This window comes from Rhodamnia argentea, chromosome 5, assembly GCF_020921035.1.
Source record: "Rhodamnia argentea isolate NSW1041297 chromosome 5, ASM2092103v1, whole genome shotgun sequence".
Taxonomy (NCBI): domain Eukaryota; kingdom Viridiplantae; phylum Streptophyta; class Magnoliopsida; order Myrtales; family Myrtaceae; genus Rhodamnia; species Rhodamnia argentea.
The window spans coordinates 6,397,156-6,421,640 of NC_063154.1; the positions used below are offsets into that span (position 1 = coordinate 6,397,156).

General features: G+C 38.8%; 2 protein-coding genes and 1 non-coding gene across 7 annotated transcripts; 1 reads left to right on the plus strand and 2 right to left on the minus strand.

Annotated features, from left to right (window-relative positions):
• Nucleotides 1–8,346: 8,346 nt before the first annotated feature.
• Nucleotides 8,347–12,394, minus strand: LOC115752841 (nuclear transport factor 2-like). 3 transcript variants are annotated; one of them, XM_030691230.2, is made up of 9 exons: nucleotides 12,251–12,394; nucleotides 11,474–11,655; nucleotides 10,730–11,033; nucleotides 10,401–10,609; nucleotides 10,184–10,328; nucleotides 9,953–10,074; nucleotides 9,799–9,858; nucleotides 9,205–9,259; nucleotides 8,347–8,869 (listed from the first exon to the last, which is right to left on the minus strand). In XM_030691230.2, the coding sequence occupies exons 2-9, from the start codon at nucleotides 11,651–11,653 to the stop codon at nucleotides 8,673–8,675; spliced, it is 1,272 nt and encodes a 423-aa protein (XP_030547090.1). In that variant the 5' UTR covers nucleotides 11,654–11,655; nucleotides 12,251–12,394; the 3' UTR covers nucleotides 8,347–8,672. The 3 variants fall into 3 exon arrangements, with proteins under 3 accessions (XP_030547090.1, XP_048135189.1, XP_048135191.1); XM_048279232.1 differs by having other exon boundaries at nucleotides 11,474–11,656; nucleotides 12,270–12,391; XM_048279234.1 differs by lacking the exon at nucleotides 12,251–12,394 and adding an exon at nucleotides 12,113–12,207.
• A 1,730-nt stretch (nucleotides 12,395–14,124) lies between these two features.
• TRNAT-CGU lies at nucleotides 14,125–14,196 on the minus strand. Its single transcript has one exon. It is a non-coding gene; the product is annotated as a tRNA-Thr (tRNA).
• Nucleotides 14,197–14,227: 31 nt separating this feature from the next.
• LOC115752949 (asparagine synthetase domain-containing protein 1) lies at nucleotides 14,228–23,278 on the plus strand. 3 transcript variants are annotated; one of them, XM_030691386.2, is made up of 14 exons: nucleotides 14,228–14,385; nucleotides 15,512–15,863; nucleotides 16,757–16,950; nucleotides 17,199–17,331; nucleotides 17,423–17,641; nucleotides 17,923–18,017; nucleotides 18,518–18,629; nucleotides 19,222–19,327; nucleotides 20,447–20,540; nucleotides 20,760–20,956; nucleotides 21,219–21,318; nucleotides 21,395–21,511; nucleotides 22,142–22,198; nucleotides 22,726–23,278. In XM_030691386.2, the coding sequence occupies exons 1-14, from the start codon at nucleotides 14,314–14,316 to the stop codon at nucleotides 22,825–22,827; spliced, it is 1,950 nt and encodes a 649-aa protein (XP_030547246.1). In that variant the 5' UTR covers nucleotides 14,228–14,313; the 3' UTR covers nucleotides 22,828–23,278. The 3 variants fall into 3 exon arrangements, 2 of the variants coding, with proteins under 2 accessions (XP_030547246.1, XP_030547253.1); XM_030691393.2 differs by having other exon boundaries at nucleotides 17,429–17,641; XR_007198380.1 differs by lacking the exons at nucleotides 22,142–22,198; nucleotides 22,726–23,278 and adding an exon at nucleotides 21,063–21,123.
• Nucleotides 23,279–24,485: the final 1,207 nt, after the last annotated feature.

A 24,485-nucleotide genomic window follows, 5' to 3' on the forward strand; every position in this document is an offset into this window, starting at 1 on the left:
ACCAGGCTGGGGAAACAGGCCACGCGTCGCTGTCTTCTACGGGGATTAGTGGGGAGAGCCACGTGTCCAGATGAGCTTGGCCCCGGACGAAAAGAAGCTGCGGCTTGGTTTGTCCTCTAGCGCAGCTGACGTCATCACCGGCACGGGTCGCTCCGGCTACTCAAGCCCCACCCGGTTCGCGGCGCAATCGAACGAGCATAGGCAAGCCAATTCGCCAACACCTCGATTTTTAAGCCAAATTTCAATATAATTCGCCATGATGGTTGTCATTTACTTGGAAAACGAGATTATGTCGTGTCCGAATCGAGAAAATTTTCGTATTATCATCTAGAATTTAGACCCACACGACATGACTAATAAATTTCTATACTTGAATTCCCTCGGAGTTTCCCAATCTTTTAAATTCGGTCTTTTATATTTTTTTTTTAATTTCGATTTGGGTTCATGTCCCCTTTTTTTTTTTCTCTCACCTGACATAAAATACGTTGCAAGTTGTTTCCGTGGGGTGTTGGGTTCAGTTGCTGTCGTAAAGAAAAAGAGATGATTTAAGTGTCCACTAGCTCAACTTGGTCCCCACTTGAGATTTGAATAAATGATTGCAAGTGTTGGGCGATTCCAAGAAATTTTCGGACCGTCCAACATAGAATACGAGGGCTGTTGATTTGGAAAATAATATTGTGCAAGTTGATCGATACGTTATTGATTAAACTTTCTTTTTCCTTTCCTAAATGAGGGCCACCAAATCTTTGATTGCTGAATAAAATCAACAAAATTTGCGAAGATTCTCAATCTCAAGTTGGTGAATGAATGATGACGATCGGTTAAAATGGAAATACGATGATTCAATTAGGTCCTTTTTTTTTTTTAAGAAGGAAGCTTCTGAATAATCAAAATTGATGGCGTGGGGCAGCACGGAAAATATTCCCATTTTTCTTGTGCCCTCAAGAAAGGTGTTGGAAAATTTAATAAATCGAAATGGTGGGACAAGGGCGATCGATTTGATTAATTGTTCTCTGGATTTGTTCTTCTTCTTTTTGGTTTTGGGCTTTGCTTTGCTTTTAGGTTAATCTTTGCTGCTACCCACTTATCCAATTCCAAATTAAGATTGGATTATTATAAGCAACTTCGCCTTTCGATCGGCAAAAAGCCACGTTCCAAGTCTCATGTCAATTTGACCGCCATGGTGTCAATGCTGTTCATGATTCGTGCTTCAAAAATCGACGATCAAGTATCAATTAGAATTTCTTTGTTTTTTTTTTTGTCAAAATAACATTTCATTTCATTCACTTTCTCGAAATACAAGAGAAACATCGCAGTTTAGCTGCAAATCAAAATAAAACCCGGACAAATAAGACCCAAATAACAAGATAAACCATCAAAATAAGGTTATGGGTCACACGCTCAATGATCACCTCTATGACTTTTTCATACCATAAGCATCGGCCGATCACCGAATTTGTATTTAGTAACGAGCATACACCGAGAACTCCATCCGTTCCTATGACTTTACCTTTCGGCGGTGCACGTCTAGATTCGGCGTTCCCAATATCATCAGTGAACGGAGTAAAAACGTAAAACGAGCATAGATTTGACACTTGTGAGAGCGAAACCTTCACGAAACTCCTATGATCTCATTCAAAATTGAACTTATTCACCAACGAAACTCGAGAGAGTGAAACCCTAAAAACATACACGCAGAAAATCCCAAATCTAAACTAGATCAAATAGAAATCTCTCCAAAAATGGGAGAGAAAAGCTTTCGGATCTAAACTAAATCGAAAGAGAAAAGTTCCCAAACAAGAGAAAAGTGAGAAAATGAAATAGAAATTCAAAGTGGCCTAAGAAAAGGGGGAGGGGATGGAGAGATCTAGCTTAAACCCTCCCTTCCATGGAGATTGAAGAAGAAAGTGTGTGAAGAAAAGAGAGAAAGGAGAGGGAAAAATCTAGGGTTGGCTGTTCAAGTGACAAGGTCTCATTGCTATTGATCAGAATTTCCATGTGCTCGGGATTGGGTGTATTTTTTATCCCACGTTATTAGATGTCAAGATAGGTTGCAACTTTAAACTAACGCAGCGCTTTTTAAAAGAGTGTCAAGACAAGTGAGTTTCAATTAGAATGGGGAAATATTATTCTGATTGTAAACCTCGAATAAAACCGCTTACAATGTTAGCAAAGCCAATGGATGATGTGAAGAGTGGGATATATTTCCTACTCCAACGTCAATGATGTCTAGATTGTTACGGTGGTAGATAAGTATAGCATCTTCGGGTCCCCTATCGGATTATAGATTTCATCCCGACCGATATATACGTGAACACTAGTTTCATACGGATAGCACCTTACATGGGTGCTCAGAGTACTCATTTTGGAAGCTTAACCTATGAGAAACGGATCAAGTCATTACGGATGATATAAGAGTAGGGTCCGTCCAATAAAATTGTGGGGTATGAATGCATTAGGCTCATTACAAAACTGATACCATATATCAAATAACGGAGGGAAGCAACATATAATTTAAAACTAACAAGTATGTCGAGTCTTTTAAGTAAAGAATCTTGTAATATCCAATGTTTCGTGTTAAATAGGAGATACCTTTTTGAGGGATTCATGAGTGCACAGCCATCCAAGATTGGCACCACCTTGTGAAGTCACTCATAGTCATGTTTTTGGGAGGTTTAGCCCATGTAAAATTGGTAAGATCATTGTAAGAAGCTCCTTGCAACCTCAAAAGTCATGATTACAGCCAATAAAAGCACCACCAAGAGTCCAGGTGAGGCTGCCTTCACCATGTAATCAAGATCCTCTAAAAATTGAGGACATTGGTTTGGACTCGCGAGAACGACCGCATCTTAAGGACCGATAGGAACTTAGGTTGCCTGAAAAAGCCAAAATCGAAGGATACACTATGGATTAGGATAATTAAAACTAATACGCCACATATATATCTTAGATTTTAGATGAGACCCATTTTTTCGATGACACTATGTATTATACTGAGGATCGCTATGAGTTTATACATAGCAAAACAAATGAGAATTGCATTGTCATGTTTAGCGTTCCATAAAACCTAAACTCCTAGAAGTTGTTACGATTGGTTGGGGTACTAGGAGATTTCCAGCTCGAGAATAAAATGTCATTGTTCAAATCTCATGTAAATTACTCTGGATTTGGGTAATCCACACTAGCCAAAGGCTTGAACTTAATTACTGTGCATTGGCCTTGCAGGCTATTCCTTAGTCGAGTTTCTGGAATGTAAATATAAGAATAAACAAACGGGAATGAATATTTTGACTTTTTATGCACAGTGAATCTAAGTTTGTTTATTCGTCCATATTATACGTTACACTTTCGGCTTCTGACTTTTGACTCTCTAGAAAGATTTTTGGGATTGCGAGATTTGGATATTGAACTTAAGAGTTGTATATCACCCCATAAAATTATGGGAAAAAAGGAATTCGTAAACCCCATCAATTGATTAATTACGACCCAAAAAAAAAAAAAACGTTGCGTATTCAAGGACGTAAGAAAGGAAAGACACGCTGCTTCAGCATCGCCAACCCGCACAACTGATTAACCTCTCGGGACCGTCCGATCAGACGAAACCTCGATCGCCGATCGATTGAACGGTCAAAAACCCAAATCAAAGTCGCAGTACCATGGGTCCCACAACACATTGACTCCGGTCTCGCAACATGGAGAGCGCGCGCGGCGAGAATTGACCACCTGACAGCAAACCAGCGACCACGTGCACGCGTGAACCACGTGGTCCCGGCCCGCCCCGAAAGCACGCAGCAGCAGCGCCGGGTCCCACCACCCGGGCAAGTTGCGACGGACGACCAGAGAGTTTGTCAATGGCTGCCACGTGTCGACAAAAGAGAGGGAGCGCCTACGTGTCAAGAAGCGGGTCATGGGTCCCCGCCGCGGGTGTCACGGCCACATCAACTGGAGGAGGTACCATCTTGCGCGGTTTCGTTTAGGTGCTTTCTTCTTTATTGCCAGTTGGGCGAGAGTAGTTATAAAGTTAAGTGTATTTCAATTTTCCCAAGTGCAAATAAGAAGAGACCGTCGAATCTGGTGCAATTTAGGTGAAACATATCATCTTCAATAATTCCAAACTCATTTTAGTTCATATAATATATACCATTCACACGATGGCTTTCGATAAAAGTTATCTTTTACACTTTTCTATCATTCATCCAATGGTATTATCGATCGATACGAGCTTTCAATTAAGAGAATGTACCTAAAGAATTCATCATTTTTCGTTGAGAGTTCACAAAATTCGAGTTAATATAACATGATATAGATAGAAATTGCGCGAAATGTCGAGTGATCAAAAAAGTCAGTGGTCGGTAACCCGGATAGGGTCTATACATGTTTAGCATAACAAAGGTTATGCATGAAAAGAATAGAAATCTAACTATAGTACATCTACATGTCTAAAAGAATTTAACAATTCTCTCACTCCCAAATCTGAGGAAAAGATTCAAATATACCCACGACTAGAAACCTCTCCTAGTTTTGAGTTTAAGTTATGTTTTCTCCATCAACAACAAATTCAAATTCACTCCAACAATAACTACATTTTTTTTTTTTGCAATAGTAATATGTCTTGCCATATTCCACTGTTATTTTAGATTGGAGTGAGCGGTTTCAAATTCCTTCCATACTCCACTAAGAACCTACATGTCGAAACGGTTTCCCATTTTCTTAAAAATCTCGAATCCACCATGCATGCCTTAAAACATGAAACTTACACTTTCATACATTCTAGGATCGGTTCTAGAGTTTTACCCAGGTTCCTCCTGTATTATTAGTTGAAGAAACATCACTTGTAATGACTATCATTTTTTTTTATAATGTGTAATAACTATCATTTCTTGCTACACTCCATTGAGCACAACTCATTTTTAGACACATGAAAAATATGAAATATTATATAAGTAAAAGTCTCAGTCATGAATATCACCGGAAATAGAAGCTCATAATATGCCAAGACATAGAACAAGAAATAACATAAAGACTTGTTTCAAGTTTCAAGTTCCACGTCTTGGAACCAATAATCTACCCGTCAAAATCGGTTCCCTAAATTTTAGAATCTAGATCTTGCCATGCATACCATGAAATTTGGAACTTACCATATTTTCATCGATTCAATTCTATTTTATTTTGGAACCATGTTCATCCCTATTTTAGAGTATAAAATGTAAGCAGCCCCCGAAATCAAATGCTACAGTTTGGAACCTTTCGACTCGGTTTGTTTCTTCAAGAATGAGTGATGTGAAAGATATTTTCCTTCAAATGATCGCTTGTATTGCTTGAAATAAGTAGTCAATAAAAAATATTTTCATTATGGATAACAATTTATGTCTAAGTTTTTTTGGCGATGATAAAAGTAATTTTCATTTATTCATTTTTACAAGCAACATAAACGATTATTTAAAAAATATATATTTTTCAAATTCTTCATTTTATGCGAAATAAACGGGTTCTCCCATGAATTATTTTTAACGCATAAAAATCTTCATATAATCGGATCAAATTCACTTCCTCCGCACACTCACATTCGGATGCATAGATATTTCTATTTGAAGCAGGTCATATTCTTTATTACGATTTTAAAGGGTCTTAACAAGTATGCCCATAGTTAACGAGACCCTATTTATATATTGTCATTTCACAACTCATCCTAATCTATAAGACACGAGAAATTCTTACCAACGATAGAGACTTGATTTGTCTCTCGGAGATTGTAGAGACACTCGAAATACATTTCGACAAGTAAAAATGTTTAGGTAAATGCTTGTGGGTGTTAGATGGAAGAATTCCCATATCGGAAAAGTGGTGCAATGTAGAGCGGTAAATATTATTTTACTTGGTCCGTAACTCATTGACTTAAATCTTTTAAGTAAGAGCGAGTCGGCGACATATGTTAGCGGGCTCGGGCTTCATTTCGCGATCCCTCCATATGAAGGTATCATGTTTCTGCTGCAGAAGCACGAGAGAAAGAGAGGAACAAAGGAAAACGCTTTTCTTTTCATTTCATTTTATGAGAAACGAAAATCGTTTTTCTCAATTTTAAAAGAGAATTTTTATTAGTGTTTTTTTTTACCACTCATATGTTTCGCGCTCTAAGCATCGGAAATTTTGCTGAAAATATACTGAGGCTAGTAGAAGAGTATTGGAAAATGACTTTTTGAAAAATATTTTGCGAAAAGGTCGTATTTTTCACGAAACAAACGAAGCATAAGATTAGTAGAAGGGTATTTTTCGCTAAAGAAATTTTACTACTTCATCCATTCGGTGGTGACATCTTAGCTTTAGGATTTTAGTAGAGGCAGCAACGACAGTGGGGAAAAGGGACGTAAAAGGGCGGAACATATCTTCGTGGGATGATTTGCTGGGGACATGTCGTTGACGTAGACTGAGTGGGGGGGTAGAGAGAGAGAGAAGATTCTCCACACCGCTGCACGCCACGTGTTGCTCAGATAAAGGCGACATGACATTTGTCTGACACGACACGAGGGGCAATTCTAGTACGATAAGGACACGTCCGGTAACGTTTCTCTGTTTTTATGCTCTCTTGTTCTCCATACACCACAAAAAAAAAACAAAAAAAAGCCGTTTGAAAATATAAATTGATTTTTTATTTCCAGGGATAAATTTCTGTTTCCGAGGATACGAACAAGAAATAAAAATAAAATAACTTCTTTATTCTCGAGAACAAAAAGAAAAAATAATGTCATTTTAAAAAATAAATTCGGTATAAATTAATACTCGTCTTTACAACCACGAACCAACCGCCTCCATCCTCGATCGGCGATCATCGCCACCATAGCTCATCGATCCCCACCACCTTCACTAAAATTTTTATAATTAAATAAAACAATTGGGAATAGAAAATTTTAAATTAGTACCAAATGCATTTCTGTTTCGGGAAGAGAAATTTTGTGTAGTTATCAAATGTGTTCTTTTACTTAGAAACTATTTCTGGAAACAGAATAAAAAAAAAGTCATTTCCACTCAGAAATTACTCCCGAGAACAGAAATGTTGTTAAACGCACTCTAAATGATGTGTCCTATACTATCTGAGCCGAGACTTAAAACCACTTAGGCACTTACACACACCATAACCTACGAGTCTCTTTTATTTCATTTGATTAGTAGGAACAAATTTTAAGTGCGCGGGCGATTATCTTTCTCTCCATCATATTTTTTGTTCCGTCTCGTCAATTTAATCGATCGACAAGTTCAACGGGGATGGTGCAATTTCCAATTTCTTTGAGCAAGAATATTATGACAACTCTTTTTTTTGGTCGAAATATATTATGACTACTCGAGTGCCAATGTTCGAAGCAATTTTTGATTTCCAAATTTTATTTCAATTTGAATTGTTCTATAAGTACAATCGAAAATTCCAATATTCGTATTTTTTGTAGCGGCTACTTGGTTCCAATTCGGATGTTCATAGTTGTGATTTTGAATCGATTTCAACTTTTATGACTTTTACTTGTCCTCCATATCATTTTAAAATCCGCTATTTCAATTAAGTAATTATCGTCCGACCGAAAAAAAATTAAGTAATTGTCAACAAAGATCTAGTATATTATGTAAGAGCGATCATCTATTTTCTAGGATTAAAGAGAGAGTAGGAGAACAAAAGGTCCAGGCTGGGCCGGGCCATTTCACGCTACGCATCGAGCCAGAAAAGCCAGGCCCAAATCTTACAATAGAATCAAGCCCAAAAACCTAGCCCAATCCATTCGGGCTAAGGAATGTCGAGCCAGGCCGGGCCGGATCGGGTTGTCGAAATTTAATTTTCACCCCTCGGGAGCAGGAGAAGGAGAAGGGCGGATTCGAATTCCACAACCAAGCGAGCGACCAAAGCGGCACCAAGCGAGCGACCAAAGCGGCACCACGACTCACACGTTCCCCGTTGTTAACAAGAGCATTTTGGTGTCACCCATAGAATCACAAAGAGTTCATATAGAGAGTAATTATGAACTTCGCATATATTCGTAAATTACAAGGTACGATATCGACCCTAACAAAAAGTGCTAATGCATAGTCGAGATAGTACTATCAAGAATAGGCCAGAGACTCTTATTCCAACCCATATTTATTAATGCGGATCACATATGAAACGCCTTAAATTTAAAAAGAAAAACCCGAATTTAGATACCTCTTCGGCTCGAGCTATCCGACCCGATGTCAATTCAAATGACAACCTCAGGTCTTTCCACCTTCGAAATTCAGACCAAATTCATCCAAGGAAATCAATTCCAACACCAGAGCTAGACCACCGCATTAGATATAAGGTAAAGACAGGCAGGCAACCCCGAGATGTGAAACATAGGACATGGCGGATAATTATAAAGATGGAAATTTTTCCTAAAAAAAGAAAAAAAAGGTAGATAATTATTCTGTTACAAGGGGAAAAATTATTCCCCAACTAACTAAAAGGGGGAGCAGAAAGTCTAAAAGAAGCCCAGAGAAAATCGTCATAGTAGAAATTCAAAGGCAAACTCTCTGGAATACTCTACCCGATCAAAATCTGAAAAGCCGCAATCTAAACCCGGAGAATCACCTGATAAGATGACCTAAAAATTGCAAGGATCTCATTTTTACTTCTCAAATGCAAAGCATCATTGGGCGGCAGAAAGACAGTACTACTATCGCGGCTTGGGTGTTGGGCGGGGACCTCTTCCTCCTCCGTTCTGATACTCCCTTTGGAAGGTCCCGCCGTTGCGCCCCGTGCCGCCAATCCGTCCCGAGAAGTCGGGCTTCCTGTCGGAGAAGCTACTGTGGCTTCTGAAATGATCATTCCGGAACCCGCCCCTTCCTTGCGACGCCTTTCTGTCACCACCATCTAAAGCAAAGCACAGAATTGACCGTCGGTTACGATACTATTACTCTTACCCGGAAAGAGCCCGAAGAAGAGCAATAAATGACTCTTTTTTAAGGGGAAAAAAAGACTGTTTTCTGAATTCATCTCTTCTATTTTCGTGGATGATTCAGGTGCAGTGGTAACCAAAGAGAAAGATACAGGACTTGCCTTTTTTCTGCTCCTCAATGTGAGCCCGAAGAAGAGCAATAAATGACTCTTTTTTAAGGGGGAAAAAAAGACTTTTCTGAATTCATCTCTTCTATTTTCACGGATGATTCAGGTGCAGTGGTAACCAAAGAGAAAGATACAGGACTTGCCTTTTTTCTGCTCCTCAATGTGAGCCTTCCGGGTACCAATCATGATGGAGTTTTCCTGTAATCAAAAATCATTTGACACATCAATATGAGTAAAAATGGTAAAATTGTGCCACCTCCTGATTAGCAAGCTCATGTCAGACGAGGCAAACAAACGTCCATTTAACCAACGCTAGGGTCCACCCTAGACATGCTCATTTAGACCTGCTTCTTTAATTATTTCTTAGGAAATAAATCAATTGCCATTATCTCAGACAGCAATAGCAGCATCAAAGTAATGTGATACATAACCAAAAGCCAGACCCAAACAGGCCCTCACTGCAGAATATGTAAAGAATCTACTACGATTCAGTTGTAACAAGGAAACCAAAGATAATGCGTGCAACAACACTGCAATACAAGACGACTGTTAGCAAACAAGAAAGTTTGTAAAACCACAGGAGAGCCGTAATTAGAAAGCAATGCAACTTTCTTCCTTGCCAAAGCGAATAACTCAATCATTGTGTAATCAAATAGTGAAGAACATCTAACTTTAAGACTGCAGAAAAGAACAAAATTTCAATTATAGCTTCAGGTGAAAGGAGAAGAAAAAAGTACCTCAAGAGCACTTAGCATAGAAGTCTCAGCTTCAAATTCTACAAAGCCATAACACGAGCCCTGCCACATGCATGCAAGTTCCACAAATTACAGAGACATCAAAACTAAATATCTGGGCATGTCACTTATTTTTCACCAAGGGACAATCCCCGACCTTACTACTTCTAACTTGAATGCCGTTGGGTTTGATAGACCCGAATCTCTTAAAGGCAGCCTCAAGTTGATCTGGCGTTGCATCTAAAGGCAAGTTGCCCACAAATATAGAATGGCGCTTTACTGGGAAGGCACCACAAATAGCAGAAGTTACACTCATGATACATAGGAAGAAGTTTAACAAACTATAGAGATGTCCAAGCATCGTAAGATCATAAGATCAGAAAGGAACCTGCTTGACTTTCATTCTTTTCAAAAGGAATGCTTTCATTAGGTACAGGAGCTTTGGCAGCTGTAGGCGCCCGCGGTCGTGCAAGAGGCTTTGCAGCTGAAGCCCTCATTTGAAATGGCGCAGCACTATCATTCAGAGCACTTACCTAAACCAGATCAATAATACATTAGACATGTCAACTCAGCAAGATCAAAGGGAACACTCGAATAACACTTACAATTGATGCAAAAGACTTCTTAGGAGGATCAACTTGAACATCAGAAGTTATAGCGACCGTGCTAACATCCTTTTGACTTGCATCAGCTATGGGATCAACAACAATTTCTTTTCCATCAGCAGACTCCACCCCGTTATCCACAGCATCAGCAATTTCTTCGACCTGAAGAGTCTCAACCTCCGCAGGTGGATCAACAATTTGAGCCAGCTCTGCATTGAAAGCAATTTCTCACTCGAAATAATCAAGAGAAGACATCACACGACAGCATCAGAGAGGAAGATGCATCAAAAGAAGATAAGAATGAGAAATCAAGTAACACATTAACCAACCAGGATCTGGCACGGGAGGAGCTTCAACGCCCTTTAGCTCTTCATGTTTTTCTGCTGGAGAGACGGGCAAGGGAGATTCACCTTCCACGTACCTAAAAATATCATTCAAGACAAAGTAGCCACCACTGTCTTGCGGAGCTAAGAAAAAGGACTGTGAGAATATCCTCTTGATGTTATCCTCTCCCATTAAACAGCCTGTAACTAAAACCTGAACTCCACCCTTGTAAGAAGCCTGAGCATCAGCAGTCAAAATCTCAATCTTGTACTTCTCATAATCCAATGAGAGGATTTTTTCATTAATTCCCTGCACCCAGATAAGTAAAAGAGTCACCGCAAATGTACAGAGACACAAGGGTCTGTCAGTAGAGAGGAGTCATGAGCAGATCCATGTGCGCACAATGTTATAATGAATGGGAGTTTCTATTAGTATGCAAAGCTGATTGTCATCAGCTCAGTAACGCTCCAAGTATGCTACTCCAAGGAAAAGAGATATGCGGATATAATGGACAATTCAGCATCGGGAAACTTAATCCACTCATGGCAATTTGAGCTGAAAAAAATTGTGCCTTACAAGTAAAATGAATAGTGTATCCGAAAAGAGAACCAAAATTTCCTATCAAATCACAATATTACCCTGGAGTTACATGCACCCCAACCTCCACCAAAAATAAGTCTGCCACCAAAAAGGCAACGAGATCAAGAGCGAAGCAGGTGGAAAAACACTCCTTTCCAATAGATCCTCACCTGCAAGGTCGTCACAGAGATCATCTGACCATCTGGTCCAGGCCGACTTAGCTCACTTACGTCGTGATAGAATCTGTGAGCCACTTGTGGGCTGTCGTGAAGAATACTATAGTATTGCTCAATGAAGGCGTTGCCCACAGATTTGGGGTCAGGTGGGCTGCCATTGGTCTGTGCCGTCATCTCTGCATCCCAACACTAAATACGTTAGGCACCACATGAACACAAATGAAATAGTACGCAAGAAAGCAAGAAAATACCGTAAACATGGTTCTCGAGCAACATATGGGATAGTACGCTAATCTAAGAAAATTGAGCAGCAACAAAATTGGTAGTCTCAAAACTTTATAATAAAGCGATCCAGCATACAAGTTTCTTAAACAAACAAAGACCAAAAAAAAAAAAACAACCCTATTCAATGACGACCTGATAAAAACAAATTCCATATTTCGATATTGAGTTCAACAGAGGACACCAACCAAAACAACCGACAGTGGGTATAGGCATAAAGTTAGCTCAAACCCAGATCAGATCCATCGGAACAACACAACCTTTATACACAATCACGACAACGACATCTACAGTCACGAACATCAACAATTACTACGACAATTCATAAGCAAGAAAGCAAGAAACAAGTGCCTCTTCACTATAGATCCATTCAAAATCCGTGGCGGCTCATCTTTCGCACAAAGATGCAGACAGACAATCTTTATTACATCAAAAGCAGAGAAAGAGAAATAGCAGATCGACTAAAATAGAAGAGAAAGACTCATAAACCTCCGGGCGAGAGAGCGGCGAGCTAGAGAGAGAGCGAGCGAGAGCGCCCAAAGTAGTTGACGCACGAGGGTGAATGGGAGAGTCCAGCGATCTCAAGCCCCGCAAGAGAGAGAGGTTTTATAGTACTGATCGAAGGGCACGTGTGGCGCGTGCGAACCAGAGAGAGAGAGAAGTGGGGTGGAGGGAGGGCTCGACTAATCTAAGAATCCAAGAAGATTTATTTTCGAATTTCGTTTGAACGGCCTTGATCAAATCACATGCAAATTAAAAAGTATTGCAAATTGATTTGTCCTTTCCTTTCTCAATTAGAAATTTTGACCTTATGACCTGGTACTCACTATTCAAGGAAAGAAAATCCGTGATTCGAGGGTAAATTCGGATACCAAATAAGTTTAGAATCTTCTAATGTATGTTTTGATTCAATTTTGAAAGAGAAAGAGAATTAAATTTTTTCCACAATTGCAAAAGATAGCCTTTTATAATACTAATCAAGGGCACGTATGGCGCCAGAGAGAGAGGGAGGGAGGGCTCGACTCGCGTAACGTGAGTATAGGAATCGCTCGGAATAATTTATTTTTACATTTCGTTTCAACTACTTAATCAAGTTGTATACAAATTAGCAACATTATAAATGGGTTTGTCCACCTTCCTTAATTAGCAAGTTTGAATTTATGACGTGATGCCCACTATATCTTTTTTTGTTCGTATAATACCCACTATTGAGGGAAAGAAAATTCACGATTTGAGAGTAAGTTCGAGTTCAAAATAAATTTGGAGTCTCCACATTATGTCATGATTAGAGCTTTGATTTAATTTCGAAAAATACATTTATAAAATGACAAGTTATTCCCACAATGGCAAAACATAGCTTTTCATAATGATCAAAGGGCACGTGTGGGGCATGCGAATCGCAGAGAGAGAAGGGGGAGGCTCGACCGATGTAATCCAAGTACAATGATTTCTTGAGAGAGTATATTTGGAATTCATTTGAATGACCGCGATCAAATCGCATACAGATTACAAACATTGCAAGTGAGTTTATCGACCTTTTTTAATTAGCAATATGGAATTCACGACGTGGCACGTTCTATTTAGGGAAAGTAAATCATTTGAGAGTAAATTCGGTATGAAAGTATAGAGAAGAAGGGCTTTTTATAGTACTGATCAAGGGCAAGTGTGCGTGAGAGAAAGAGAGGGAGGGCTCGACTCATGTAATCCGAGTATAGGGATCACTTTTGAACGGGTTAATCAAGTCATATGCAAATTAGAAACATTACAAATGGGTTTGGCCACCTTCTAATTTTCAATTTGATTTTATGACGTGATACTTGCTATTTAGGGAAAGAAAATTCACGATTTAAGAGTAAATTCGAGTATGAAGTAAGTTTCGGATCTTCACATTATGTTATGATTAGAGCTTTGATTTAATTTTGAAGAAGACATTTACAAAATGCCGAGCTATTCTTGCATTTGCAAAAGAGAGCTTTTTATAATGGTCGAAGGGCATGTGTAGGGTGTGCGAATCGTAAAGATCATATATGAGTGCAAGGATTACGTGGGAGAATCTATCTTTGGATTTCGTTTGAACGGCCGTGATCAAATTATTTTAAACGAGTTCATCCTCCTTTCTTAATTAGCAATTTGAAATTCACAATGCGATACACACTATTTAGAGAAAGTAAATCCATGATTTGAGAATAAAAAGTAAGTTTTGGATCTTCTTATTTATGTTTTGATTAAAGCTCTGACTTAATTTTGAAAAAGATATTTACAAAAAAAAAAAAAGACTTATTCCACGGTCAGTATTAAATGGTGCATATGTTCAATTTGACCTGTACGATGAACGTAGGAAAAGGCAAATAACATAAAAATAAAGCCCCCGGCGAGGATCGAACTCGCGACCTTTCGCTTACGAAGCGAACGCACTACCACTATGCTACGGAGGCTTTTGTTTTTGAACTTCCAACTAAAGCTTACAAATACGAAAATAGAATTGCGAAGCTAAAAACCCAGGCCATCGCTCTGCGCCAAAACCTTCGCACCAAAGTCCTGTTGCGAGAGAGATGTGCGGAATCGCGTTGATAGTATCTGGAATTCATTTCGATCCAGCATGTTCCGCGCCTGAAACTCAGCCCGTAAGTCTTTCCCTCCTTCTCCTCTTTGGTTAGTTTTTGATTTGTGCATTCTTCGGTGTCGATTGGCCATTGGTCGTCGCCGCTGAACGCCGGTCACCGGTCGCCGTCGCGAAATCATCCCAAAGCGGCCGGTATTAGTCTGTGTTTATATGTGATGTCCTCGAGAAGGTAGAAATCGAGTCAATGTATTAGATTGATGGCTTTGATTGAGTTGGCCATGCCGTGTTTTCTGTCATAGAAGCTGAAAACAGCTGGTGACTGAGCCGGCGGGGCACTGTATTGAATTGGTGGTTGACCATTCGGAATACGATCCGTGATTTTCTACGGTTGACCGTTTGGAGTACGATTCTTGATTTTCTGCACAGCGTTGTCAACAAGCGCTCCAAGGACGCATGCCTGGCCTTGCTAAACGTAATATTGGGACTGATAAGGTAGTTGTGATTGAGTTGATGTGACGAATTCACACATCACGGAGGAAAATAAAACAAGCAAAGAACTACTGTTTCCATTTCTAAATTGCGGGCATTGCAACCTCACCGGTGCCATTACAGCACCCTCGAGACATTTTCCAATTTTTGTGCTGTGTTCAATGCGGAGTTGAGGTTCATAGGCTTTGTGTTTGTGTGGTGCACCAGCTGGTTTTGCCTTAATACAAGAAACAAGGACCACTTTTTCTTGTCCTCATGAGATGAGAGAAGCCAATTTAGTCCACCAATCTTAGTGGATCACTTGCTTGCATTGTGATATCCTGCTGGCCTAGTTGAAAATTGCAGGAGTTTGATCGGCATGAGTTGGAGCTGCATGCTCGGTACTGATGGATCATGTCTTAGCTCGTGTATGGTACCGTGGAAGATTTGAGATTTTCATACTTTATTATTAGTGGGTGCCCTAGTGCCCTTGTCGATCATTATCTAAATAGCAATATTTTACTCTTGATATGTCCATGATGAATACAGTTTAATGCCATGGCGGAGAAAAACTAGACTGACCAAAGTTACGTTATGTGTTTCATTTCCTATAAGTTGTTCTCAAGCTCAATAGATGCCCTTCCTTTTTTTTTTGGGGGGGATTTCATAGTTTTTCTCTCTGTTCACATTTCATTGACTGGTATGTAAATGGCCACCAGCTGCTGTTGTCTCTCGATGATCTTAAGGAAGCTCTTCGGAGGAGGGGACCTCATAGTCTGGGCAGTAAAAGGCTATTGCTTCATTCGAACAGTTCCAATTTAATCAACAAGCAAGAGATTGTTACTTCTATCGAAGAAGAGGTGACTATAGATACTGAAAACTCTTATTCAGCAAAGGAAATTTTTTCCAGTTCGTTTCAAAATGGAGAAAATCCTGTGGAGGACAAGACCTTCGGTATCCATTCATTTGTTGGAGAGCTGCTCTTTCTTGGTGCCACATTGCAACTTAGGGGAGTGAGTCCTATCGTTCAGCCATTGGTGGATAAATTCGGGAATATCCTTGTTTACAATGGTGCGTCCATTTTAATGTGCATGGATATGATGCAGAGATTATCTCATGCATATTTAATTTCTTGTGATAATAGACGCAGAGATTATCTCTGGGATGCTTTAAATGTTTTTGTGATGCATTCAGGTCAATGATGTGCTCAGTAGACCATGCTGCTAAATTGTTTCAGTGTTCTTTGTAAGATTTGTTGGTATGTTTTGCTTATGAATTGACATTATTAGTAGGTTTTTTTTACTTCTGTTGGTGGGTAGCTTGATGTTTCATGCATCTTGTACCAAAATTGGATGTTATTCACTATTGCTCACCTGCACACTGCCAGTCACCATACCGGCGTCCCTGACTGGTCGCTACCTTTGTTCCTTGTTTGTTTTCACTAGTGCTATGGTCAACTGTAACCAATCATTTGTTTTCACTGGTATCAGTCACCACTAGGCAGCTGCCACCATCACCGGTTACTGGTGTCTTTGGTAGCCACTACTGTGGCTGGTCATCTATCACCACAGATCATTTTCTGAAAATTTTCAATAAGAACTTCTTGTAAACATGCCAATGCAAATGCTGGAAATGTTTTTTTTTCTAAGTCAATTTTCACGAAAAAAGGGTCTTGCTGAAATCTCCTTTCAAGAGCAAAAGAGTTTTATTGCGACAAACGAAGCTTTAATGATAATGGACTCCTTACATTATCAACTGTGGAGTTGGTTGTCCAGAAGTTGTCTTTCAGTCCTGGGAGCTCTGTCGCTCTTCATCTCTGTGCACATTGTGTCTCCTTCTTATTGTCCTTTCCTTTTCCTTTTTGTGCTGATTGCCAAGCTAATATGTGGACCCTTCATAACTTAATCCATTCTATGTCTTGCTTCTGTGTTCTTTCTGGATGAGAACTTGTAATGAATAAGCAGGTGAGATATTTGGAGGAATACCTGTGGGATGTGATGAAAATGATGCTGAAATTCTTTCGCAATATCTCGCAAGATGCTGCTTTGGTAGCTCTCATGGGGATAATTGTTCATGTTGCTGTTCTGGCAATGAGGAAGATTCTGTTCCAGATGTTCTTTCAAGAATAAAGGGTCCATGGGCTATCGTTTATTGGCAGGTAACTTTGCGTGGTAAGTTTCCACTTACGTTTTGTGAGCTTGTCCTTTATAATAGATGTTTTTACACTGTCGACCCTTCAACTGCCAAAAGCATACCGAGCTTTCCCTTTTATTTTGCAATATTACACAATATCTATGTTCTCTTTTAGGATTGTAAACTGTCTATTTTATTTTATTTTTTATGTTTGTAAAAGAGCTTTTGAAGATCTCCTCCTGTTACACATTGTGGTTTTGTTTGATGCATCAGAATAGTTCAAGAACCCTCTGGTTTGGTCGAGATGCATTTGGCAGACGGAGCCTCCTTGTGCATTGGCCAACTGAAAAAGACCCCCGATTTCTGCTTTCTTCTGTAGCACCTACTTTGGTTGAGCACAGTTCTGGTACATAATGCTTGTAGAGTTAAGCATCACCAATGGTCACGGATTATTTGTATGTGTCACCATTTTTCTTTGGTTAAGTTGTATCTTTCAGCTGCAGATTTGCAATTCGAAAATGGAGTCAACCAGCAGAAATATTGGGAAGAGCTCACCTGTGGGATATATAGCGTGAAAATTGATGCTTCGATTTTGAATGGCTGTCTAATTGGTGATATCCGAAGTCATGAGTGGAATAATTCCATGGTTAAGAAACTGATTCACTGGGAAAGAACTCATGTTGAGCCTACTGCTGAAGAGCTATACTTGTCGCAAGGTATGGTGAGAACCATGACATTGTACGAGCTTCTTTTGCATCATGCTATCTAAATCAAGCTAAAATGGCAGAAAACACCTTGATTGTCAATGTCAGTTTTGTGATTGTAAATAGCGTTGAGAAATAATTTTCAACAATTCGTAGCAAAGTGAAAGTAGTTTTTTCTTTTCCTGTAATTCGGAAGTGAAAGTTATTTTTTATCCTCATCCATAAAAAGATACCAGCAAACTAGGGGTATTGTCTTGCTGAGGACCTCATATATATGTTCTCCCTTTAAATAGGGTTTGGGAAAGCCTCTCCATCAGTGCCCGCTGAGACAGTTCTGACTGCTCTGAGGGAATCTGTCCTGCGTCGGACTTGTCATAAATTTTTTCAGGTATCATTTGATTGAATTTGGTTGTTAATTCGACATGTGAGATAAATATATTAAGCTGCCAAATTTATTGTTAGTTTCATGTATTATAGATGGCTTATTCTCTTATCTGTTGAATGGGTAAGTCTTTTTTCGGCAGAAGTTGACATCAGCTTTAGATCTTCTAGGATTTCATGATTTTGTTTTTCCAAAGACCTCCTTGAGCTTTGCAGAAGTTTTATTATTCTGAGTTTATCCTTGTATCATCATTCCCAACCTATTACTAAGCTATCGTTTCCATCTGCATGGTTTATTGGAGCAATTCTTTGAAATACTTCTGGGCAGCCCTGCCTTAAGTTAGTCTTCACTCTGGTTCTTTTCACTATAACCAGAGAGGATCCTTGTGTGGAAACTTATGCTAAGATCACACATGGAGCTTCTTTTTCTTTTTCCTTTTTCTGTCTCATATAACACTCACATTGTTTGGTCACTTTTGCTGATAAAATTTTTGCAATTTGAGACAGAGTACTGCATGCAATTTTAGAGAGCGATTCTCTCCTGTGGCTGTTCTTTTCTCGGGCGGATTGGATTCCATGATAATAGCAGCAATTTTGGACCAGTGCATAGACCCTCGGTGTAAGTCTATTACAGTTCAATGTTGTACCCTTTGGTGGCTGAGGATGTGAAGCTTGGAACAGCATCACATGTTTCTGGCTCAATGCTCTCAGGATAGACCATGGGATAGAGGGATTCCCCCGCTCCAGTTATCACTTCTGTTTTTGTTCTGTTATTGTTTAGCTATTAGGTTTGTCAGTGGTCAACTTCTTACTTCCTTGTATTGACTCTCTGCTTAGGATTGGGTGGTTATCTAGTTTTATGTTAGTCCAAGATTATTGTGTTCTTTTTGTGGTCCTTTCTCTGGTTTATTTGGTGTTGAGAATATATTATTTCTACCATTATTGGACGTTACCAAAAGCTTTTCTTTGCTTATAATGGCTAAAGACTGATGGAAGTCACATGGTAATTTAAGTGCTGCTGCCCACCTTTAGCAGGAAAAAATTTGCCAACAACAATTTTTTGCTACAAGATCAGATTATTTTTGCATTTGCTTATGTCTCAATTGTGCTTTTTACAAAGCTGCTGAGCGAGTTCTAGAACCTACTGTGGTACACTTCGGGAATTGCTTTTGAATCACTGACATGTCCACCAATAACATTTCTCTTGGCAGTTGACATTGATCTGCTTAACGTCAGCTTTGATGGTCCTTCTGCTCCGGATAGAATCTCTGCAAGAGCAGGAAAGAAGGAGCTGAGAAGAATTGCTCCATCAAGAAGGTAAGCACAAGCTTTCTAGAGGTAAAGATTCCTTTCTATACCTAGGTCAATTGGCTTGTCATAAGGCTGTGTCAGAAGACTGCTGCATAGCTAGAGAAAGGTACATACAGTTCTCTGAGAGTGTTTGTATATAAGCAAAAAAATGGATAATTTAGATACCTTACTTATCTATCTTCTGTAGGAGAAACACTTTGAATAGCATATATTGGTGAGACCAGCATCTCTTTCTTTTTATCTATTGTTCTGTAGGTGACTTTTGCAAACCCTAGTTTTTCATGAAATCTTGTCTTGAGCGATATTTAGTTTGTTCTCTCTTTGCTTTGTCCATTGTTCAAATATAGAAAAGTTGTGTTGCTTCTTTTAAAAAATATTTCTATGGTACAATTGCGAATTGTGGGGAAAACTATTTTTTCCACCTTAGAGGTACTTTTCCCTGAGAGAGTGGCGGTCATATGACTCACAAGTTACTTTTTTTTTTGGGGTCGAAACAAGTTACATAATTTCTCTCTTTTGTATTAGCTTGTGATTCTCTGTCTGGTCATTCAAAGATGAAACGTAATGTCATTTCTGGTCGCCTAGCTGGGAGTGGTTCTTCTTATGGCTGGATTGTGATAATGGCCTAACTGTGGCAGAATATATCCGAGATGTTGCTTAATTATTTGCCTCTGCATCTAGTGTTGTGTATACTCTTACAATCATATCTTCTTTGGTACTAAGCGGGCAGTCTTCTCAATAATCCAATGGCTAATTGAGTCTACTAACTGTGGCAATGTAAGGGCATTGAATTGATTTTTCTCCTTGATAAACAATTATTAATATAGCTTCGTCAACGGACACAATCTGGTATACTAGACATGTTAGGTAGATCTTTTTTGTCCATATCATGTGTTGATTAAGGGATGAATTGTGTTTTAGTTTTGACATTTGCCATCTTTATGATGCTAATTGTTTGTGTGGAGGGTTATGATATCTGGAAAGTTAAATTACGTACTTCTTGATTGTTGTCAAGATAAAAGGCGCTAAAATTATATCCTATCAATCTGACTTGGAAAGATTTGACTGTTATTCTAGTATGGTTGGGCTTTCTAGACCTGAACTCTTAGTGGTATTGGAGTGCAGGTGGAGACTTGTTGAGATAGATGCTGACTTGTCAAACTTGAGCTCAGAAACGAAGCATGTTATGTCACTTATTCATCCTGCTAATACTTACATGGTACTGTTGTTAGACAGTTCTTATAGTATCTTTCTATTAATATGTGAAGGATGTAATTATCACATGACATAGACATCATACATTTTCCTATTTGTGAACATACATTTACGGGTTAATTCTTCATGGATAATGTCACAAAAATTCTGCTTCTTCCTCAAAATTATCAAAATTCATGTACTGCTTCACCCAAGCGGAGTTAATTTTCACCTCACATTGCAGGACTTGAATATTGGAATAGCTTTATGGCTGGCTGCTAGTGGTGATGGTTGGGTGTGTGAAGAAAGAGATAATGAAAATGACGAAGATCTTCAACTTCATAATTACAGGAGCAATGCCAGAATCGTCCTCGTTGGTTCTGGTGCCGATGAGCAGTGTGCCGGCTATGGTAGACATAAAACAAAATATAAACATGGAAGGTATTGCTTGAATAAATCATTCTTGCATCGGGTTAATCGTGCATTCATGATAGGTCTCTCTTTTGCATTCGCTTAGATCATTGCATGCTCTTGTGTTCAAATGTAGAAAATGGAATATGTGGGGTTTACTGACGATAATTACAAAGTGGCACATGCCATATCCGTACGTAAGCTTTTGCATTTCCTCATCCAGGATTATGATGATAATGCCTGTCTTTGATTATAATAATCTGAACTCTTTGAAACGATTCGGTATCATCAGTTGGCTTGGGCTTGATGAGGAGATGAGATTGGACATGCAGAGAATTTGGAAGAGGAACCTGGGGAGAGATGATAGGTGTATAGCTGATCATGGGAAAGAGGTGTGTATAAGCATATGTGTTGTCAGTTCCTCAATGAAATACCTAGTGTGATGATGATTCAACTCTATTCTAACAGGCAAGATTCCCTTTCTTGGATGAAGATGTCATAAAGGTTTTGCTTGATATTCCTTTGTGGGAAATTGCAGACCTTGAGCAACCAAGTGGTACTGGTGACAAGAAGATTTTGAGAGAGGTCAGTGTAATCTTTTCCATTGAACTTCTGTTTATCTCGTTTTGAGTAGACATACAACAAAAGAATATAGTTCTTTGATGAGTTGGCAAAAACTGGGAAGGTACTTTCAATTACTGCTTTTGCTAGTGTATGCAGTTTGAATGCTTGAATAGTATCTTGGATTAGAGACGTGTTACTGAATTCGATAATTTTAGATTTCCCTCAACAGTAAATCCGCCTGATCTTGTTAGTGTACCTACCCAGTCTGCAAAGAAGCTACTGCAAGCAAATAGTACATGTAGTTGTGGGCTAAGAACTTAGGAAGTAGGCTACAATTGCTGTTCAACAACGGGGAATACCGTCTATGGAGCAGCCTGGAACAAAGCAGTTGGAAGTTTTGATCCAATTGATTCCTATCCCATTAATTTAGCTGCATGTTCTTCCTTCCTATTGTTGCTTCCATCTTTTTTCTAAAATTAGGACTATTTTCTTTTTTTCTTCTAGCATCAAGTCTATTTACTTTGGTACCTTGTGCACTTCAACTATCTTCCCAATATGTAATGGCTTATTTTGCATTATAATCGCAGTTTTTTATTTGGTCACGTTTCATACCGCAATGACATGCCATTTTTTTTGTTTCTCTTTCTGAAGGTTGCAAGGTTGCTTGGTCTACATGAAGCATCAGCTCTACCTAAAAGAGCAATTCAGGTTTGCACTTTTATTGGGTCATTCATTTGTTCTTATGTGGAATTGGGATGTGAGCTCTGTGGCGATTTACTATGCTTTTTCTTGAGAAAGCAATTTCTTATTTTCAGTATCTTCTTAAGTTTATTTATGGAAGCATTCTTTAGGATAGGGTCAAGGGTTACATCTAAGTCTCTTCATATCCAGTTTATGTGCTAGCAGTGCATCTGGTTCCCCACTATGAATAACGCCGCCACATTCATCATTATATGTCCTTACATAGTCACAGTATAATGCTCATCTAGCGATTCGCATTTGTACCTCTCCCGCTTCATCTTTCACATCACTTTGTACTTGTCATTTTCCTTGATGAATGCTGAGGCAAGACTTCAAGCTCGAATATATGAAACTTTGGAACAATCGTTACGTTGAAATGACAGTGTCCAGTTTCCACGATAGCACCTCTTTAATCTGCTATTTGCAGTAATTTACTACATCTGATATAGAAAAATCGAACAGACGTTAACATATCAATGTTTTACTGTTTAAAGTTCGGTTCAAGAATCGCAAGGGAATCAAACCGGAAGAACTTTGGAAGTAACCGCGCAGCAAACCAAGCGTCTGCAGGAAGCGTGGTGATTCACATGCCTTAGGAACTGAGTTTTGAGGAAATACCAAAATCGTCGTAGTCTTCCTCCCGTGGTACTGGTTGCTTCAACATGCCCCTTGGTTTCGACAGTATCAGTATCTGGTCCAGGATCCAGCTCAAGTATTCATTTCTGCTCGTTGGATAGTTTTTGCTGTTCGAAGAGCAGCATATATCTCCTTCCCCAGCACGAAGTTATCAAAGAGCAGTTTTGGGTGATTGATTTGGCTACATATACTCAAACTAGTTGCTTTTGTTGACCTTCTGGGTTGATTTTTTTTTCTCTGGGTGGGCTTAGGTAGGCTGGAAACCTACTGAGAGTATCGTTCGAGATCAGAAATGTTAAAGAAAGAACAAGATGTTTCTTATCTAGGCAAGCCTTTTAATCTAGTGCTAACTTCACAAGACCTCTTATTTAAGATTTATGTGCTGCTTGACATTAATAACCTTTTATTTTTGTTGCTGCTTGTTGGATTTACAGTAACTCTCCTCAGCAGGAAAGAATTTCAAGTATTTCCATGTATGCATATCCATATGCCTGCTATTGCTGCATTTCTCATGATCACTAATCCAGGAATTCAAAATTCCAATCAAGGCCGTGTTTGTTTGAGTGAAAGAATTTTTCGCCAATTAGCTTTTTTCGTATTTTCACACGTTTGATTTGTTGAAAAAAGGGGAAAATCCTTTACTGTCAAAGAAAATATGCATATTCGAAGTTAGAAAAATGAATTCTCTAACTTGAAAAGGGGACAGTATTTTTCTTTAAAATGATTTCTTGAGAATTATGTTCTTTTATCGCAATGCTTTTTTAAAATAAATATTCTCATGAAAATTATTTTTAAGGAAAATGTCAGTTTTCATTTGTTTTCTGCTTTAGAGAAAATGTTTTCCTTCTTGCTAGAAATGTAAGTCTTTTCCTCTCAACAAACTTGTTTTAGTCTATGGAAAACGTTTTTTGTAGATCGATTAATTTTTAGTAATTCAAACATCGAAAAGTCAGAAAATAGTTTTTCAGAAAAAGTTTCATTCAAACAATTGAATCCTTAATTTTGTTATAAAATTCGGTTCACGTTGATCTTTTGAGAAAATAAAACGTTCCCATCAAGATCAATTGATGCACATGCCATAAGATAGGTTTATGTTTTGAAGATGGTTTGATTGATTATGACTAAATTGATAAAATTAAAAAACGTAAGAATAAATTGGCATCTGCATAATGGTAAATTTTTCCTGCACCATGTATATCTTTGATTACAAATGGTTTATGCATCCTTTGCTGACGGTTGGGTCTCTTGCATGAAGGGTTGAAGCATTCGAACCATCGAGGGTGAAATTGAGAATGGGTGATCATGAGAATAAGGAGGCTGCGAATCCAACATCGCTTATAAAACTTTAGTATTTGTTTTATGGAAAGTTCTTGTCATTCAATTTTAGAGGAAGCAAACGATTTTGTGGTGTTTGTTTGTGCTGGAAAACAATTTAAGAAAATTATTTGATTTCGGTTTATTATTCATTATATGTCAACTTTAACTACACAAATCGCATTTGGTGGGTTCAATTTCCTTGATTTATTCTGTAATCCATTAAGATTATAATTGGGAATGCAGAAGGACATGAGATTTTAACGAAGTGAATTCAGAAAATGGTCGGGGAAGATCTATGGAG

Bases quoted from the DNA above. Each gene is read 5' to 3' on its own strand.
- LOC115752841 (XM_030691230.2), bottom strand. From the start codon at position 11,653: ATGACGGCACAGACCAATGGCAGCCCACCTGACCCCAAATCTGTGGGC. The intron at 11,034-11,473 runs GTGAGGATCTAT...ATCTGGGTGCAG, and splicing joins TCTCTGTGACGACCTTGCAG to GGAATTAATGAAAAAATCCT. The intron at 8,870-9,204 runs GCAAGTCCTGTA...GCTTTGCTTTAG, and splicing joins CATTGAGGAGCAGAAAAAAG to ATGGTGGTGACAGAAAGGCG.
- LOC115752949 (XM_030691386.2), top strand. From the start codon at position 14,314: ATGTGCGGAATCGCGTTGATAGTATCTGGAATTCATTTCGATCCAGCA. The intron at 17,332-17,422 runs GTACATAATGCT...TGTATCTTTCAG, and splicing joins TTTGGTTGAGCACAGTTCTG to CTGCAGATTTGCAATTCGAA. The intron at 20,957-21,218 runs GTATTGCTTGAA...CGGTATCATCAG, and splicing joins ACAAAATATAAACATGGAAG to TTGGCTTGGGCTTGATGAGG.